Below are 20,092 nucleotides of genomic sequence, written 5' to 3' on the forward strand. Positions count from 1 at the left end.
TATTTCCCAGTTGTCAATAATTCTTGTTGCCATAAACTTGGTGTTTTTTTTTAATGTTTAGCTGCAACCCAGCTTTTGTGCTTTCTTCTTTCACCTTGATTAGAAGTCTCCTCAGCTCCTCCTCGCTTTCGGCCATCAAAATGGTGTCATCTGCATATCCAAGGTTGTTGTTTCTTCCAGCAATTTTCACCCCAGCCTTACATTCATCAAGCCCCGCACATCGCATGATGTGTTCTGTATACAAGTTGAATAGGTTGGGTGAGAGTATACAACCCTGCCGTATGCCTTTCCCAATCTTGAACCAGTCTGTTGTTCCATGGCCAGTTCTTACTGTTGCTACTTGGTCGTTGTACAGATTTCTCAAGAGAGAGATAAGGTGATTTGGTATGCCCATACCACCAAGAACTTGCCACAATTTATTATGATCCACACAGTCAAAAGCTTTAGAATCTATCTATCTATCTATCTATCTATCTATACATACATATAATAAAAGTCAAAGTTTGTATGAGGAGGACAAAAGTGTGGCGGGAGGAGTATGTGCCAGCGTTCTGATTGGCTGCCGCTGTGATGCTATTTACATATGGGCTCTGATTGGCCAGCTTCAATAGGAGCCCCTGGTGGAGAAAAGAGTTCATGACAGAAACGGGGACATGAGAAGGAAATTTGCATATGGTCTCTGATTGGCCAGCCTCAATTCCAAGATTCCGAGATGACAAACAGAGGAAAGGAAAAGGCCAGAGGGGGCTGAGTCAGACAATTACCAATACAGACCAGACTTGGCACACAGAGCCCCCATGACCCACTCGACATCCTACTGCAGTTTGGAGGGGGATGGACCATGGATGATGGGACTTGCAGTACCATCACTCACTTTCTGAGACCGCTATTGACCTCATCCAATGACTGATCAGGACCAAACTTGGCACATAGACCTTTCATGACCCACTTTACGCCCTGGTGTGGTTTGGCCAGGGATGGACCATGGATTATGGGACTTGCAGTACCTTTGTTCAATTCCTGACACCACTGCAACCCCCATCCAAATACCAATAAAGACCAAACTTGGCACACAACGCTCCCATGACCCACTATACATCCTGGTGCTGTTTGAAGGAGGACGGACAACGGATGATGGGACTTGCAGTACCTTCACTCACTTCCTGAAACCACAGTGACACTCATCCAAATACCAATAAAGACCAAACTTGGCACAGAGAGCCCCCATGGCCAACTCAATATTCTGGTGATGTTTGAGGGAGACTATGGATGATGGGACTTGCAGTACCCTAACTCACAATATGAGACCGCTGTGACCCTCATCCAATGACTTATCAAGACCAAACTTAGCACACAGAACCCCCATGACCCACTCTCCATCCTTGTGCAGTTTGGAGGAGGATGGACCACAGATGATGGGACTCGCAGTACCTTCACTAACTTCCTGAGACCACTGCGAGCCATATAAATAACTGATAAAGACCAACCTTGATATACAATTCCTTTCTCTAATAACCCGGGCAGCGCCGGGTCCCCAAGCTAGTAGTCAATAAAACAGGAATATATGTTTTTTCTGAAACTCCCTGCCTTTCTCCATTATCCAGCGGATATTGGCAATTTGGTCTCTTGTTCCTCTGCCTTTTCTGAACCCAGCTTGTACATCTGGCAACTCTCTCTCCATGTATTGCTGGAGTCTTCCTTGCAGGATCTTGAGCATTACCTTACTGGCATGAGAAATAAGGGCCACTGTACGAAAGTTTGCCAGTCTTTAGCATTTCCCTTTTTTGGTATGGGGATAAAAGTTGATTTTTTTCCAGTCTGAAGGCCATTCTTGTGTTTTCCATATTTGCTGGCATATGGCATGCATCACCTTGACACCATACATGGGCAGAATGGGAAATTGTAGCTGAATGGACCTTTATTTACAAAATATTCATTAGAAAATATATCTGAAAGTCTAAACATGTAAATATTACAATATTTTATAATGTAATGTAATATATATGAGTTTGTTAATTTCCCCATGTATAAAGACTTTGGGGAGAGTCACCCATTCATGCCTTGTTCCCATAAAGGATCCCTCTCCATTACAACGTCTGCGAATGGGAACCGCACGTTTGGATCTGCGGTCATTAGGACCCTAGCTCTAGAGCCGAAAAGAAAGCAGGTTACTATGGAGACCGCCGGGACTGGTGATTTGACGCCACTGATTGGCTGAGAGGCGGAGCTATCGCCGGCTGAAGGAGAAGGTCCAAGATGGCGGCGATGTAAACAATCAGCGGCGGGTGAGTGTGGTGGGAGAGGGCAAAAACTTTCCTGGGCCGCGCTTGGGTGAAACCAAATGGGACCAAATGGACGCTGCCTTTCTTTTTCTCCGAGTTTTGATAGTTCCTTTAAATAAAAAGGCTTTCCTCGTTTCCTCTGGGCTTCCCAACCTTTGGTCCTCAACGTGTTGGGACTTCAACTCCCAGAAGCCCTAGCAGCTTGGTCAACGGTAAGGAATTCTGGGAAACGAAGTCCAAAAACTCTCGAGGCCTAAAGCATGGGAAGCACTATTCAAGGAGGAGGTGAAGATCTCGGTTTATAGACATTAAACCGCTGATGGGGATAGGAAAGGGCTTGAGGCTGTTAGGAATTGTGGGAGTTGGAATCCAAAATACTTGGAAGGCCAAAGTTTGCCCAGGCTTACTACAGAGTCTTTATATGGAAAGAAATCCCATGACTTTTAATCGTTCTTTTGTGCCTTCAAGTAGCGATTCTAAGGCGCGTTTATCACAGGCTTTACTTGGAGGTTTGCCAGTCCCATCCTTTGAGGCTGAGAGAGTGTGACTTGCCCAAGGTCACTTAATGGTTTTCCATGGCAGAGCAGGGATTCGAACCCAGGTCTTTTAAACCAGGGTTGAATTCCTTTGTGGCTGTGGAAACCGATCGGGTGATCTTGGGCAAGCCACACTGTCTCAGCCTCAGAGGAAAGCAAGTCCTACTGAAGGAGAAAAAACTTTTATAGGCTTGAAATAAGTTGGGAATGACTTAAAGACAGGCAAGCCGATGAAGGAAGTGATGCAGTCGAAGCCTAAGTCTGAGAGAGATGTGGAAATTATAATGATGCAACATCACTATCATCTTCTTTATCTTTTCCCAACATAATAACAATAAACAACTTTATTCGTATCCCGCCATATCGCCCTGGGCCGCGCTTGGGTGAAACCAAATGGGACCAAATGGACGCTGCCTTTCTTTTTCTCCGAGTTTTGATAGTTCCTTTAAAGAAAAAGGCTTTCCTCGTTTCCTTCCCAACCTTTGGTCCTCGACGTGTTGGGACTTCAACTCCCAGAAGCCCTAGCAGCTTGGTCAACGGTAAGGAATTCTGGGAAACGAGGTCCAAAAACTCTCGAGGCCTAAAGCATGGGAAGCACTATTCAAGGAGGAGGTGAAGATCTCGGTTTATAGACATTAAACCGCTGATGGGGATAGGAAAGGGCTTGAGGCTGTTAGGAATTGTGGGAGTTGGAATCCAAAATACTTGGAAGGCCAAAGTTTGCCCAGGCTTACTACAGAGTCTTTATATGGAAAGAAATCCCATGACTTTTTATCGTTCTTTTGTGCCTTCAAGTAGCGATTCTAAGGCGCGTTTATCACAGGCTTTACTTGGAGGTTTGCCAGTCCCATCCTTTGAGGCTGAGAGAGTGTGACTTGCCCAAGGTCACTTAATGGTTTTCCATGGCAGAGCAGGGATTCGAACCCAGGTCTTTTAAACCAGGGTTGAATTCCTTTGTGGCTGTGGAAACCGATCGGGTGATCTTGGGCAAGCCACACTGTCTCAGCCTCAGAGGAAAGCAAGTCCTACTGAAGGAGAAAAAACTTTTATAGGCTTGAAATAAGTTGGGAATGACTTAAAGACAGGCAAGCCGATGAAGGAAGTGATGCAGTCGAAGCCTAAGTCTGAGAGAGATGTGGAAATTATAATGATGCAACATCACTATCATCTTCTTTATCTTTTCCCAACATAATAACAATAAACAACTTTATTCGTATCCCGCCATATCGCCCTGGGCCGCGCTTGGGTGAAACCAAATGGGACCAAATGGACGCTGCCTTTCTTTTTCTCCGAGTTTTGATAGTTCCTTTAAAGAAAAAGGCTTTCCTCGTTTCCTTCCCAACCTTTGGTCCTCGACGTGTTGGGACTTCAACTCCCAGAAGCCCTAGCAGCTTGGTCAACGGTAAGGAATTCTGGGAAACGAGGTCCAAAAACTCTCGAGGCCTAAAGCATGGGAAGCACTATTCAAGGAGGAGGTGAAGATCTCGGTTTATAGACATTAAACCGCTGATGGGGATAGGAAAGGGCTTGAGGCTGTTAGGAATTGTGGGAGTTGGAATCCAAAATACTTGGAAGGCCAAAGTTTGCCCAGGCTTACTACAGAGTCTTTATATGGAAAGAAATCCCATGACTTTTAATCGTTCTTTTGTGCCTTCAAGTAGCGATTCTAAGGCGCGTTTATCACAGGCTTTACTTGGAGGTTTGCCAGTCCCATCCTTTGAGGCTGAGAGAGTGTGACTTGCCCAAGGTCACTTAATGGTTTTCCATGGCAGAGCAGGGATTCGAACCCAGGTCTTTTAAACCAGGGTTGAATTCCTTTGTGGCTGTGGAAACCGATCGGGTGATCTTGGGCAAGCCACACTGTCTCAGCCTCAGAGGAAAGCAAGTCCTACTGAAGGAGAAAAAACTTTTATAGGCTTGAAATAAGTTGGGAATGACTTAAAGACAGGCAAGCCGATGAAGGAAGTGATGCAGTCGAAGCCTAAGTCTGAGAGAGATGTGGAAATTATAATGATGCAACATCACTATCATCTTCTTTATCTTTTCCCAACATAATAACAATAAACAACTTTATTCGTATCCCGCCATATCGCCCTGGGCCGCGCTTGGGTGAAACCAAATGGGACCAAATGGACGCTGCCTTTCTTTTTCTCCGAGTTTTGATAGTTCCTTTAAAGAAAAAGGCTTTCCTCGTTTCCTTCCCAACCTTTGGTCCTCGACGTGTTGGGACTTCAACTCCCAGAAGCCCTAGCAGCTTGGTCAACGGTAAGGAATTCTGGGAAACGAGGTCCAAAAACTCTCGAGGCCTAAAGCATGGGAAGCACTATTCAAGGAGGAGGTGAAGATCTCGGTTTATAGACATTAAACCGCTGATGGGGATAGGAAAGGGCTTGAGGCTGTTAGGAATTGTGGGAGTTGGAATCCAAAATACTTGGAAGGCCAAAGTTTGCCCAGGCTTACTACAGAGTCTTTATATGGAAAGAAATCCCATGACTTTTTATCGTTCTTTTGTGCCTTCAAGTAGCGATTCTAAGGCGCGTTTATCACAGGCTTTACTTGGAGGTTTGCCAGTCCCATCCTTTGAGGCTGAGAGAGTGTGACTTGCCCAAGGTCACTTAATGGTTTTCCATGGCAGAGCAGGGATTCGAACCCAGGTCTTTTAAACCAGGGTTGAATTCCTTTGTGGCTGTGGAAACCGATCGGGTGATCTTGGGCAAGCCACACTGTCTCAGCCTCAGAGGAAAGCAAGTCCTACTGAAGGAGAAAAAACTTTTATAGGCTTGAAATAAGTTGGGAATGACTTAAAGACAGGCAAGCCGATGAAGGAAGTGATGCAGTCGAAGCCTAAGTCTGAGAGAGATGTGGAAATTATAATGATGCAACATCACTATCATCTTCTTTATCTTTTCCCAACATAATAACAATAAACAACTTTATTCGTATCCCGCCATATCGCCCTGGGCCGCGCTTGGGTGAAACCAAATGGGACCAAATGGACGCTGCCTTTCTTTTTCTCCGAGTTTTGATAGTTCCTTTAAAGAAAAAGGCTTTCCTCGTTTCCTTCCCAACCTTTGGTCCTCGACGTGTTGGGACTTCAACTCCCAGAAGCCCTAGCAGCTTGGTCAACGGTAAGGAATTCTGGGAAACGAGGTCCAAAAACTCTCGAGGCCTAAAGCATGGGAAGCACTATTCAAGGAGGAGGTGAAGATCTCGGTTTATAGACATTAAACCGCTGATGGGGATAGGAAAGGGCTTGAGGCTGTTAGGAATTGTGGGAGTTGGAATCCAAAATACTTGGAAGGCCAAAGTTTGCCCAGGCTTACTACAGAGTCTTTATATGGAAAGAAATCCCATGACTTTTTATCGTTCTTTTGTGCCTTCAAGTAGCGATTCTAAGGCGCGTTTATCACAGGCTTTACTTGGAGGTTTGCCAGTCCCATCCTTTGAGGCTGAGAGAGTGTGACTTGCCCAAGGTCACTTAATGGTTTTCCATGGCAGAGCAGGGATTCGAACCCAGGTCTTTTAAACCAGGGTTGAATTCCTTTGTGGCTGTGGAAACCGATCGGGTGATCTTGGGCAAGCCACACTGTCTCAGCCTCAGAGGAAAGCAAGTCCTACTGAAGGAGAAAAAACTTTTATAGGCTTGAAATAAGTTGGGAATGACTTAAAGACAGGCAAGCCGATGAAGGAAGTGATGCAGTCGAAGCCTAAGTCTGAGAGAGATGTGGAAATTATAATGATGCAACATCACTATCATCTTCTTTATCTTTTCCCAACATAATAACAATAAACAACTTTATTCGTATCCCGCCATATCGCCCTGGGCCGCGCTTGGGTGAAACCAAATGGGACCAAATGGACGCTGCCTTTCTTTTTCTCCGAGTTTTGATAGTTCCTTTAAAGAAAAAGGCTTTCCTCGTTTCCTTCCCAACCTTTGGTCCTCGACGTGTTGGGACTTCAACTCCCAGAAGCCCTAGCAGCTTGGTCAACGGTAAGGAATTCTGGGAAACGAGGTCCAAAAACTCTCGAGGCCTAAAGCATGGGAAGCACTATTCAAGGAGGAGGTGAAGATCTCGGTTTATAGACATTAAACCGCTGATGGGGATAGGAAAGGGCTTGAGGCTGTTAGGAATTGTGGGAGTTGGAATCCAAAATACTTGGAAGGCCAAAGTTTGCCCAGGCTTACTACAGAGTCTTTATATGGAAAGAAATCCCATGACTTTTTTCGTTCTTTTGTGCCTTCAAGTAGCGATTCTAAGGCGCGTTTATCACAGGCTTTACTTGGAGGTTTGCCAGTCCCATCCTTTGAGGCTGAGAGAGTGTGACTTGCCCAAGGTCACTTAATGGTTTTCCATGGCAGAGCAGGGATTCGAACCCAGGTCTTTTAAACCAGGGTTGAATTCCTTTGTGGCTGTGGAAACCGATCGGGTGATCTTGGGCAAGCCACACTGTCTCAGCCTCAGAGGAAAGCAAGTCCTACTGAAGGAGAAAAAACTTTTATAGGCTTGAAATAAGTTGGGAATGACTTAAAGACAGGCAAGCCGATGAAGGAAGTGATGCAGTCGAAGCCTAAGTCTGAGAGAGATGTGGAAATTATAATGATGCAACATCACTATCATCTTCTTTATCTTTTCCCAACATAATAACAATAAACAACTTTATTCGTATCCCGCCATATCGCCCTGGGCCGCGCTTGGGTGAAACCAAATGGGACCAAATGGACGCTGCCTTTCTTTTTCTCCGAGTTTTGATAGTTCCTTTAAAGAAAAAGGCTTTCCTCGTTTCCTTCCCAACCTTTGGTCCTCGACGTGTTGGGACTTCAACTCCCAGAAGCCCTAGCAGCTTGGTCAACGGTAAGGAATTCTGGGAAACGAGGTCCAAAAACTCTCGAGGCCTAAAGCATGGGAAGCACTATTCAAGGAGGAGGTGAAGATCTCGGTTTATAGACATTAAACCGCTGATGGGGATAGGAAAGGGCTTGAGGCTGTTAGGAATTGTGGGAGTTGGAATCCAAAATACTTGGAAGGCCAAAGTTTGCCCAGGCTTACTACAGAGTCTTTATATGGAAAGAAATCCCATGACTTTTAATCGTTCTTTTGTGCCTTCAAGTAGCGATTCTAAGGCGCGTTTATCACAGGCTTTACTTGGAGGTTTGCCAGTCCCATCCTTTGAGGCTGAGAGAGTGTGACTTGCCCAAGGTCACTTAATGGTTTTCCATGGCAGAGCAGGGATTCGAACCCAGGTCTTTTAAACCAGGGTTGAATTCCTTTGTGGCTGTGGAAACCGATCGGGTGATCTTGGGCAAGCCACACTGTCTCAGCCTCAGAGGAAAGCAAGTCCTACTGAAGGAGAAAAAACTTTTATAGGCTTGAAATAAGTTGGGAATGACTTAAAGACAGGCAAGCCGATGAAGGAAGTGATGCAGTCGAAGCCTAAGTCTGAGAGAGATGTGGAAATTATAATGATGCAACATCACTATCATCTTCTTTATCTTTTCCCAACATAATAACAATAAACAACTTTATTCGTATCCCGCCATATCGCCCTGGGCCGCGCTTGGGTGAAACCAAATGGGACCAAATGGACGCTGCCTTTCTTTTTCTCCGAGTTTTGATAGTTCCTTTAAAGAAAAAGGCTTTCCTCGTTTCCTTCCCAACCTTTGGTCCTCGACGTGTTGGGACTTCAACTCCCAGAAGCCCTAGCAGCTTGGTCAACGGTAAGGAATTCTGGGAAACGAGGTCCAAAAACTCTCGAGGCCTAAAGCATGGGAAGCACTATTCAAGGAGGAGGTGAAGATCTCGGTTTATAGACATTAAACCGCTGATGGGGATAGGAAAGGGCTTGAGGCTGTTAGGAATTGTGGGAGTTGGAATCCAAAATACTTGGAAGGCCAAAGTTTGCCCAGGCTTACTACAGAGTCTTTATATGGAAAGAAATCCCATGACTTTTAATCGTTCTTTTGTGCCTTCAAGTAGCGATTCTAAGGCGCGTTTATCACAGGCTTTACTTGGAGGTTTGCCAGTCCCATCCTTTGAGGCTGAGAGAGTGTGACTTGCCCAAGGTCACTTAATGGTTTTCCATGGCAGAGCAGGGATTCGAACCCAGGTCTTTTAAACCAGGGTTGAATTCCTTTGTGGCTGTGGAAACCGATCGGGTGATCTTGGGCAAGCCACACTGTCTCAGCCTCAGAGGAAAGCAAGTCCTACTGAAGGAGAAAAAACTTTTATAGGCTTGAAATAAGTTGGGAATGACTTAAAGACAGGCAAGCCGATGAAGGAAGTGATGCAGTCGAAGCCTAAGTCTGAGAGAGATGTGGAAATTATAATGATGCAACATCACTATCATCTTCTTTATCTTTTCCCAACATAATAACAATAAACAACTTTATTCGTATCCCGCCATATCGCCCTGGGCCGCGCTTGGGTGAAACCAAATGGGACCAAATGGACGCTGCCTTTCTTTTTCTCCGAGTTTTGATAGTTCCTTTAAAGAAAAAGGCTTTCCTCGTTTCCTTCCCAACCTTTGGTCCTCAACGTGTTGGGACTTCAACTCCCAGAAGCCCTAGCAGCTTGGTCAACGGTAAGGAATTCTGGGAAACGAGGTCCAAAAACTCTCGAGGCCTAAAGCATGGGAAGCACTATTCAAGGAGGAGGTGAAGATCTCGGTTTATAGACATTAAACCGCTGATGGGGATAGGAAAGGGCTTGAGGCTGTTAGGAATTGTGGGAGTTGGAATCCAAAATACTTGGAAGGCCAAAGTTTGCCCAGGCTTACTACAGAGTCTTTATATGGAAAGAAATCCCATGACTTTTTATCGTTCTTTTGTGCCTTCAAGTAGCGATTCTAAGGCGCGTTTATCACAGGCTTTACTTGGAGGTTTGCCAGTCCCATCCTTTGAGGCTGAGAGAGTGTGACTTGCCCAAGGTCACTTAATGGTTTTCCATGGCAGAGCAGGGATTCGAACCCAGGTCTTTTAAACCAGGGTTGAATTCCTTTGTGGCTGTGGAAACCCATTGGGTGATCTTGGGCAAGCCACACTGTCTCAGCCTCAGAGGAAAGCAAGTCCTACTGAAGGAGAAAAAACTTTTATAGGCTTGAAATAAGTTGGGAATGACTTAAAGACAGGCAAGCCGATGAAGGAAGTGATGCAGTCTAAGCCTAAGTCTGAGAGAGATGTGGAAATTATAATGATGCAACATCACTATCATCTTCTTTTTTCTTTTTCCAACATAATAACAATAAACAACTTTATTTGTATCCCGCCCTTTCGCCCTGTTGAGGACTCGGGGCGGTTAACATCATATAATTGCAATATTCAGTGCTGTATTATTCCACCAGCCAATAAACAAGAAAACACATTAAAAATGACATAGTAAACCTTAACATAAGCAATAACAAGATAATTCCACCGAATTAAGCAAACGGTAAAATTACAATTTAACTCAACTAATATAATAAGACTAAAAAAAATTAAAATTGGTTAAAAAATAAAACCTTAAAAATTTAAAAGGATATAAACCCAAAGTAGCAGCCATTTCCAAAAGTTCCAAAACACTTCTGGATGCCAGTATTGGAATACAGTTGATGGGAAAGTAAATATGGATCAATGTTAAAGGTGGTTATCTGACAGTAGGGCTCTATATGCCTGCCCTATTTCATCTCTTTTTTTCTCTGAAAATAGGATTCTCTCCTCCTCTTTTGGATCCTTGTGTAAAGGATTTGGGTTTTACCACAAAAGTTTATTGCTGTCATGTCGACTTTGGCCCTGTGTGATGAGATATGAAACAGGAATGACATTAAAATCCATCTTGCTCCTTTGTGAATAAACATAATCATCCTTAATTTGCAACATTCATATGTGTTGTAATTTGCAATATCCAGAACAGCAACTTCACAATAACAATGTGATTTCTTCTATGATCCTTTGTAGTTTGGCAGCCAGTTTCCATTTGTTTTGTAAGAAGGCTATCTGTAGGGCCTGAAAGTTTTCTGAACTTTTGATAAAACAACTTAGTCAATAACCTCTCCAAGTGGGAAACAGAAATATACAATTTATATACTTGCATGTCTCTACCATATTTAAGCTGAGAGAGATTGTTGACTAAGTCACATATTTAACATCAAAAGCAAAAAGTGATGAACAGAGGAACTAAAAATTTGGTCAAAAGCAACTTTCATGTTTTATGTATTACTAACTGAGAATGAGCCATAAGTAATGTCACCAAGGTCAGTCATTTAATCCATAGCAGGAATGATTTATAGTGCAATTTTTAAAGAATAGAATATTGTGAAAAGATATTTTTTACAGCTGGGGGAGTTTGACACTCAACTAGATCAAACTTTTAGGGAGAGGGGGCAGTAAATGTACAAAGAATGGCAAGATATGTTTGATTAAAGGTAAAAGGTAGTCCCCTGACATTAAGTCCAGTCATGTCTGACTCTGGGGTGTGGTGCTCATCTCCATTTCTAAGCCGAAGAGCCAGCATAGTCCATAGACACCTCCAAGGTCATGTGGCCGGCATGACTGCATGGAGCACCGTTACCTTCCCGCCGGAGCGGTACCTATTGATCTAATCACATTTGCATGTTTTCGAACTGCTAGGTTGGCAGAAGCTAGGGCTGATAGCAGAAGCTCACACCGCTCCCCGGAATCGAACCTGCGGCCTTTCGATCAACAAGCTCAGCAGCTCAGTGCTTTAACCCACTGAGCCACCAGTTTTGGCAGAACGGTTCATTTTCAACACAGTAAGAAACTCAGACTAAGAACCAGATCTTATTTTCTTTATAAGTGATTCATAGCAAATTGACCTAAGTACCTGCGTGCAGCTTTAGAACCTGAATAACAATGAGAGAAAAACCCAATGCAATACTACAGGGCTTGCTATCTGCGATCTTATTTTGTGAAAATTTCTGTTATTTGAGGAATTTTTAACATGGCATGTAACAAAACGGGCGCATCACTTTATTTCTTTACCACTAGCCAGCAAAGATTAGCTATAGCACATACATTTAAAGTTTGCTTTACTGTGTTTGTTTTGATAAAAACCAAAATAACACACAAAACTGGAGAAAAACAGTAATGTATGCAGAAATGACAGCTCAGCAAATCTTCCTACTAATGTTATATATAGACAAAATCAGCTTTAGGGGAGGAATATTATGAGGCAACGGATAGCTTGAAGAACTAAAGGCAACAAATACTGGCATATAGCCCAGTAATTTTCTAATATGAATAGGTAGTGTGAGACACCAAAGGAAGACTGGCTGACCATAATATGGGACTAGGAACAAAAATTTCCATAGAAGACCCTGTTTAAACACAACTAAGAAGGAGAAAGACTGGCCTTCTGCATATTACTGGAAATGTAACCTTATTGTGCAACTGAAATCGAAGCAATTAATTTCATGCTTGAAAATTATCCTGTTTAATGGCTTTGTATTGCCTGAACCCTCCATCTGATGCCAAGGGAAGTCACCCTTGCAAGCTACCACCTTCTGCTGAATCAAAGGTTGAGCATCTTAGTGAAGCAAAGAGAAGATGCTATGAGCCACAGTGAAGGTTATGTTGCTGCATCAATTGCTTAAGACCGCCTGAAATGGATTGTTTGGCAGTAGGAGACCTTAGCTAACTCATAAGAGGATATGAGGTCTTTTGAATCATATAGAGCTATGTTTCTCTAGGTTTAATGTCATTGTAGATGGCTCTTGGCAACAGCCCCTCTCCCAGTCTCACTCATGTTCAGATACATTTTTAAATAAAATAAATTTTTTCTATATTTATTTATTTATTACATGCATTTCTACCTCACCCTTCTCCCCCCAAAGGGGGACTCAGGGCAGCCTCACATTAGCATCATGTGATGTTGTCAACATGTAAACAACAAGGGTTACAATTAAACAGTAAAAATCATTAAAACACGTTATACAGATACATTACCTTTATACTGCCTTTAGAGAAAAGTTGCCTTCACTGATATTCTCATTCTAAACTCTAAGATTATAACCTTATAAGATCAAGTCCATTATTATGCTAATGTTTTAACAAGAATCCCGCTTTCTTAACAGCTGTTCCTTTTCCAAATTCAGAGCAATAAATGGATGCATTGCATGATATCCTTCAGATATTATGGATTCCTTACTTAGTTTAGTGTGACTTCTTTGTAAGCGCAAAAGTATTTCATGCATAGATATGTCAAAAAAATTATGAACATTCAAGTTTCTTATGATTCACACTTTTAAAAGACTAAAGGACTATTAAAACTTTGGAGAAGTTCTATGCTTTTTGGGATATAATGGGAATCTTGCATGTTGATAGACTTGCATTTGAGCTCTTCATTTTGTGCATGTATGCTTGGCAGCTGTAGACATTGCTTCCATGCAACCCAAGCACCTGAAGAATCCTCTCCTTTCAAATATCTCCAGTTTTTAAGGCTAATTTTCCTCATTAACTTGTAAGATCAGGGATACTAGATGCTTTTCGCAGGTGGGCATTTTGGGTTGATCTCACATTTGCTGCATTCTTATTTTTATACTTTTAAGCAGCTATTAAGACTTTTGCAAGTTTGTAATCATATGTTTCATGTAGCAACCATTTTGGACAGGAGCCAGCACTAAACCTCAGCTGATAGAAAAACAGAATGTAGTGAATGCGGGGGATACGTACTTTTGTTCCCACCGTAGTTTCCCTTGTCTGGGAAAACCTTGCTCTGGAGAGTTGAGAAATTGACTAGAACCAATTTTCTCGGCAGATCCAAAGCCTAAAGGGGAGAATAAGGCTATGCCCTATTAGTGCTATGGCATCATTGCAACTTTAGGTTTAGGTTGTTGCTTTTAAAGATTTGGCTTATGCTGTTGTATTGTTTCATTTTTGTTTTGTTTTATCTTTCTTGAAAAAAATGTATTTGCTTTATTGTATGAAGCCTTCTTTCTTCCATGTTCTTAATAATCCCAACAGTTTATTAATATTAATAATATTGTAATTGTAATCATCCATATATTCACCCAGAGGAAAGCATGTTAAAGGACACAAGAACAGAACTATAACTGAGACATATGGGTCTGAGCCACATGTAAAGAATTTAAAGAAATATTCATAGAAATTCCTTTTTCTTTATTCAAGTCACGACATAAGTGAGTTATGGGTTTTTTTTCTTATGTCTTTTGAAAATAGCATGGGGTCATTACCTTTCCTGGCACAATACAGTAATGTCCGTCAGAAAATATATACATACATTTGGATTATTGTCATTGTTTAATATAGTTGAATAAACTGGCCATTTGATAATATTAAGACAGTGGTCATTAATTCTACTAAGCCTGTGGAAGTCACTTAAAATGAAAAACTAATATTTAACAATAGTGTATTTTCCTAATTCTCTTTATATGTCCAGAGGATTTATTTTCTCATCCAGTTCCCTTGGATCTAAGCAAATCTGTATTCCTTTTGACACTGATGCATAATATTTAAGATCATGAGAAGTCCCTGTTTTATAAATTGAGAAGTTGCTCTATAGACACGTTTAATAATTTTGATACAGATCTCTGCATAATGATATTTAATCTCTGTTTCATACCTAGAGATGTGGAGTGGTTTGTTACCTCCTGGTATGAATGAAAGCGATGTTGACATAAGTTCTGATGAGGAGGAAACATTGGATGATCCTGAGTCTATCATGAAGGAGGAAAGAGAACAAAAAGATTTAGAAGGATGTCAGATTTTGGAGACTCAGGAACCTGAAAGGGTCACACAAAACAAACCTTATCCCACAACATTGGCAGATGAAGAACAGGACTCCCAAGCATGTCCATCTGGAGTTTCTTTAGATATGTGGAATGTGAGTTTGATTGCTGCCCTGCACTTGATAGTAGTGATGTTATGTAAGCTGGTAAACCTTTTATGTAAAGAAACAATTTAAGTCAGTAGTACTTCTGGGAAAAACAAGTTGACAAAATTATTTGGAATTTAACCTGGTCTGTCTTATTTTATGCTAAGAAGAAGAAACTTCCGGATTTGTTTGCTGTCAGGAGATGTGATCAATTTCCTTATATGACTTCTGAAAAACTGTGTATAAACTAACTTACTTTATTAAAAGTTGGTTTTATATCTTGATTTCATACAGAGGAAGAGAACTGAAAACCTGATTAGTTAATAGACCAGATTTGATAGTTCAACCTACATATCTTTTTAAATGTTCCAAATTCAGCAGCCTTTTCTTTAACCATGTCTAGTAAACCTATTAACCTGTTCACCTATTACTACATTTCCTGAAAATGTCAATTGTGTTTTGCTTCAGTTCTGGTACTAAATGTCTACATGGACTTTGAATTTATATTTCCTGAATAGCATATATGTCTGGTGTTGCAATCCTATGCTCACTCACTTAGGAGTGACCCTCATTACGCTCAATGGGAATAGCTTATGAGTAGACAAAAATAGCAGTGAACTGTATGCAGAATTTCAAAAGTAGTTTGTGATACAAGTTAGCCAGAGGTTCAGCTTTTAGGGCAAAGCAAAACAAAAAGCATGCTGAAATTTTGATTTGCCCAAACATTTCAGCATCCTGAAGGCACTATTTCACTCAGCCTCTTTTTAGAAGTTTATTGACTTGTTCATGAGGCAATGTAAGTACCATATCTTTTGTCAAAAAGGAGTGGCAAAATGTAAAAGCTTAGTCGATCCTGGGAGAACATAAGAGAATCACAGAATCCTCTACTTTCCTGCCATTAACCCACTTCTCTCCTGGTTGGAAAAAAGGTGGCAATAGCCAGGGCCTGCTGGTCCCCTGAGGCAGCATTGGTGCTTTCTCCTTTTGTGTGGAATGAGGCTCAACATATCTACAGATCATATCAACGTTGATAATTTTGACCTCTAAATGTGTCCTCAACTGCCATATGAAGTTGACTTATACATTAGTATATACAATAAGTAATAATTCAGGAAGGAAAATATACTACATTTAAGCTAGTGGAATTCTTATCAATGACATCCAGAAGCTCTGTGCAATTGTGGGAGGTTAGCTACATCCTAAAGGTTTGTATTTGTATATCTGGTCCTATAATCACTTGTGTTTTGAACATCATGCACATTTCATAAATACATATCTTCCCTTTCATTCGTGAACAAGCTCCATTGAACAGAGAAATTTTGCGTATTTTGTATTCTATGGTGGTGAGTGTAGAGTTTGAGATATATTTCTAATCCTTACAATTTGGGACATCAATGCATCTTTAATATAAATAGAGTACTTTGTATATAGTAGATTCTGAATAATTCCTGTAAAACATTTATTTTGTTCATTGTATGAACAATGAATATAAACAAACAAAAGGTGCCTACTCCTCTCAGTTCCCATTTTTCTCTTTCAACAGAAATTTCAGAGCCTGCAAAAGAAAAACTTTGAAATGAAAATCCAAGTAAAAAATCAGAGAGACAAGGGACAAAAGCGAAAGCGTTCCAGAAAAGGTGTTCTGTTTCCAATTAATACAAGTGCTGGGAAAAGCTGTTAGTAATGTTTGGTTGAAAACAATGTGTGTAATCCTGTTCCAAAATGGTTTAATGTGAACGGGTTTGGTGGCAGCAGTGACACAGACATTTTATGGTTTATTGAAGTTCAGGATTTCAGTAATTTGGTTATGATCCAAAGGTATAAAAATAGATACTATTATTTGCTATGGTCAGGATCCAAAGAGCTGCAGAGCTAGTTCCAGGTACCCAAAGGGGTTTGGACATTTTTCTAGAGCAGCAGCCTGTGTGCCACATGGCAAACCATTTATTGAATTTGAGAGGGATTGTAAAAGCATTTCATATTAAAGCAGGAGGGACCATGCTTCAAAGAAAAGTCAGAGGCCTTTAGGCATGCCTGAAATAGCTCTTTGAATCTTGGCACATTTATGTAGTACCTTTAATATTCCATACACTCTACAGTGTTTGTCATTTATTTTTTTCCCTGACCGTATTACATAGGTCACTCTAGTTTTATTAGAGAACTGAAGTGAGAGTTAGTGACTTGCCCACAAACTCTCAATGTCAGTGACTCAGCTGAGATTTAATTTTAAGTTTTGGTCCAGTACATGACTAATTGAATCTCTGAGATTCTCCTGTGTATTTTGATTGTAAGGCAATTCAAAATTTAAATAATTAATGAGTTTTCAGAGCATTTGAACTAACATTTAAATTATTGTAGATTCTTACATGATTTAGTCCTCTTGAGCCAGAAGTGGTGTTAAACGCCCTTGTGTGGAGAAACTAGTGCATCAAATATCCCTTCGGGAGCTCTCTGATATATCACAGCAGGTTTCTATAGTAGTAGAAGATTTCAGGTTGCTTTACATGTTTAATTATATGCAGTCATCAGTGCTGTCAACTCAAATAGTGCTGATTTCCTGTACTGAATTACATAGGTAATCCATGCACTCCTTTTATTCCCTACTGATGGAATTATTTTTGGATTGGGACCATTTATATTAATGCATGTTTAAGTGAAACATTATTCTGTTATAATTAATTCTACCAGGTTTTTTAAGAAGAATAAATGCTGTAAACACCCCAGATCCCCTCTGATCTTGGAAGCTAAGCAGAATCAGGCCTGGTTAGTACTTGGATACTGCCTATGAATGCCAGGTGCTGGAGGCTTTATTTCAGAGAAAGGACCTGGAAAAACCACCTCAGAGTATTCTTTGCTAAGAAAATCAGATGAGATTCATGGGGTCACCATAACTTCACACACACACACATACATACATGCACGCACACACACACACTCAATATGAATATTCAGTTAGTTACATTATCAGGCTTGACGTGTTTGCCCAGAAGTAGATTCTATTGTGATTAGTGAGTTAAGGTAAGTGTGCTTAAATTTTCTATTTCTAGTAAGATCTCCATTCTGCCCAACAAAGGTACATCACTGGACAGCTAGATTCCTATAGTGCAGGAGTGGAAAAATATGTGATCCACCACTGATGTTGAATGGTAGCTCCTATGAGATCTAGCCCACATAGTGAATGGTGGAGAATGATGAAAGTTGCTTTCCAACAACAGATACACAGTGCACCAAGTCATTATAGGGCTACTGAAAGTGTCCATAAACTTTTTATTTCTGTAAAACCAAACTTCTGTGCATTGTGTTTCCAAAAATGTTCATTGCTGCACAATGAGAGAAAATTGTGGAGTCATTTCTAACAAATATTTAATGCTTTTCTTCTCTTTCCAGCTAAATTGAAAAAGGACAGTGAAGAAATAACTGAAAGGTATTTGAAGATTTGCCACAATGATTTAAACTTCATATTAAAGTATCCTACCTTTTTAATTTTCCATTCAGTTTCTTACTCAGTCCTGGCCTAAAAACTCCAACCCTTAAAATCTTTCTACTCACCTTGTTCTTGTTCCCCCTGTTATTTTCTTGCTGGATTAAGTTACTGGGCCTCAAAGTGAACCCTTAAATGTGTACCTGTAGCTATGCTGTTGTTTGGGTTCTGAATGTGGATGCCTGTCCAAACTCCAATTCAATCTTGAAAGCCAGAGATAGGTATAAAACAACAACAAAATAGGGTTACTAAATGCAATAGAAAAATATAATAACATGTAGTAATGTGTTCTTTAATTTCCCTAGAGTCATAGATAGTTTTCCATTCTTTCTTATGCTGCCTCTATCAGCTCAAAGCTGAATCTCACAGAGGCAAACATCTGCCTTTTGATACCTTATGTTCCCCTACAGACCTCCTTCATAGGCCCTTTCCACACAGCTGAAAAAAATCCCACATTATCTGCTTTGTACTGGAATGTATGGCAGTGTGGACTCAGATATTCCTTTTCAAAGCAGATGTTGTGGGTTATTCTGCCTTGATATTCTGGGTTATATGACTGTGTAGAAGGGCCTTCAGTCTTCCTGATCCATGATTGACTGCCTTAATGTCAAGTCTGCCTATTACCTCTTTCATCCTTATGTATGCAAAGAATATGTGAAACACATGAGTGCACAGTTGAGACCACTAAGAATTTTTTATTTATTGAGTAAGATTGTGGTATAAATAGAATACTTTCCCCATGTAACATTAAAAATGGCAGTGTTTTGACTTCATCAAATAGATTATCTGCCTTTATACATCAAAGGTACAAATAAAAATGTCATGTAACTGTTTCCAAAGAGAAGATATCAGAGTATAGTAAAAGGTCTCTTAGACTTAAAGATACTAAAAATAGGAATATGTTCATGTAAATTGAAATAATATGTAGATTTTCCCCTCTTGAAATTAAAATGTCATGAAAGTATTTGTTTTGTCTTTCCTTTCTTTTCCAGCCAGCAATCCATAAAGGAAAACAAGTTGAAGGAGCTCACTCAATATTTTGGAATCAATGACAGGTTTAAGCCACTTTCAAGCAAGGAAGCCCCTCCCAAGGTGACATAATGGAATCTAATTAATTTTGTAGATTTGTGGCTTGCGTTTCCTCAGGCATCATACAACTGATTATAATAAAATAAAGTAAAAACTCAGCAGTCTTGGATGGTGCTAGATAACATACCCTGCAACTTTTCAAACACAGAGAAATCAGCAGTTGAAACTCTGTGTTCTTTCTGGTAATGATAGAATGGAGGCAAGCTGGTCTTCCCCTTGTCATGATTTACTTCTCAAGAGCTAGAGTTGGAAAATCCCAGTTTCTCTTGGTTTTTTACATGATGATACAATCCCAAATGTGGAGCTTATTTCCAAAAGGAACCAAATCCATCTGAACAATTTTTACAAAAATTAGGAAAAATACATGCTGATGATATGCATTCTTTTGCTGTGAAATGCTGTTTTCAAAGCGCTATACCACAGTGATTTGATATGCTTGGATAGTTTTGATCTGTACATGATATTCTCCTCCTAGCCAACAATGTGCTGTTACCTGCAACTCAGTTTGTTTTCTTTCTTTCTTCCTTTCTTTCTCTTTTGGATTTGGTACCTTTTGGAAACAAACTCCACAAATGTGATTCCCTTCAATTCTGCAGATTCAAGACAAGGCATTTGTTGTTCCCTGCCTTGAGCTGCAAGGACAGCAGCAACAACAACAACAACATCAGTAGCAATAATAATATATGTTGTATGCAACCAGTTGTGTAGGATCTCATATTGTGTAGTCAATTGTGCAGTGGCATTGAGCTCATTCATCAACACTGCCCACCAAAGTTGAATAGTGAGAACTTTGTACATACTATTTGGCTACTCCGGGAACCACACTTATATAACCTTTGAGAAAATTTATTTATTTATTTATTTTTTGCATTTATTGAC

At 40.6% G+C, this 20,092-nt stretch overlaps 1 protein-coding gene across 3 annotated transcripts in view; it reads left to right on the top strand.

Annotated features, from left to right (window-relative positions):
- The first annotated feature begins 2,204 nt into the window (after positions 1-2,204).
- The window catches only part of FAM204A (family with sequence similarity 204 member A), a 36,860-nt gene continuing 18,972 nt past the window's right edge, over positions 2,205-20,092 (top strand). Inside the window, exons 1-6 of one of the 3 annotated variants that reach the window (XM_067465807.1) lie at positions 2,214-2,285; positions 11,421-11,563; positions 14,396-14,652; positions 16,187-16,280; positions 18,031-18,067; positions 19,117-19,216. In XM_067465807.1, the coding sequence (XP_067321908.1) occupies positions 14,398-14,652; positions 16,187-16,280; positions 18,031-18,067; positions 19,117-19,216 (486 nt within the window). In that variant the 5' untranslated portion in view covers positions 2,214-2,285; positions 11,421-11,563; positions 14,396-14,397. Of the gene's footprint in view, positions 2,286-7,047; positions 9,398-11,420; positions 11,564-14,395; positions 14,653-16,186; positions 16,281-18,030; positions 18,068-19,116; positions 19,217-20,092 lie in introns of those variants that run through there. The other 2 variants (XM_060768511.2, XM_067465806.1) reach the window with 2 other exon arrangements.

The sequence above is a fragment of the Anolis sagrei genome, chromosome 3, assembly GCF_037176765.1.
Source record: "Anolis sagrei isolate rAnoSag1 chromosome 3, rAnoSag1.mat, whole genome shotgun sequence".
NCBI classification, from domain to species: domain Eukaryota; kingdom Metazoa; phylum Chordata; class Lepidosauria; order Squamata; family Dactyloidae; genus Anolis; species Anolis sagrei.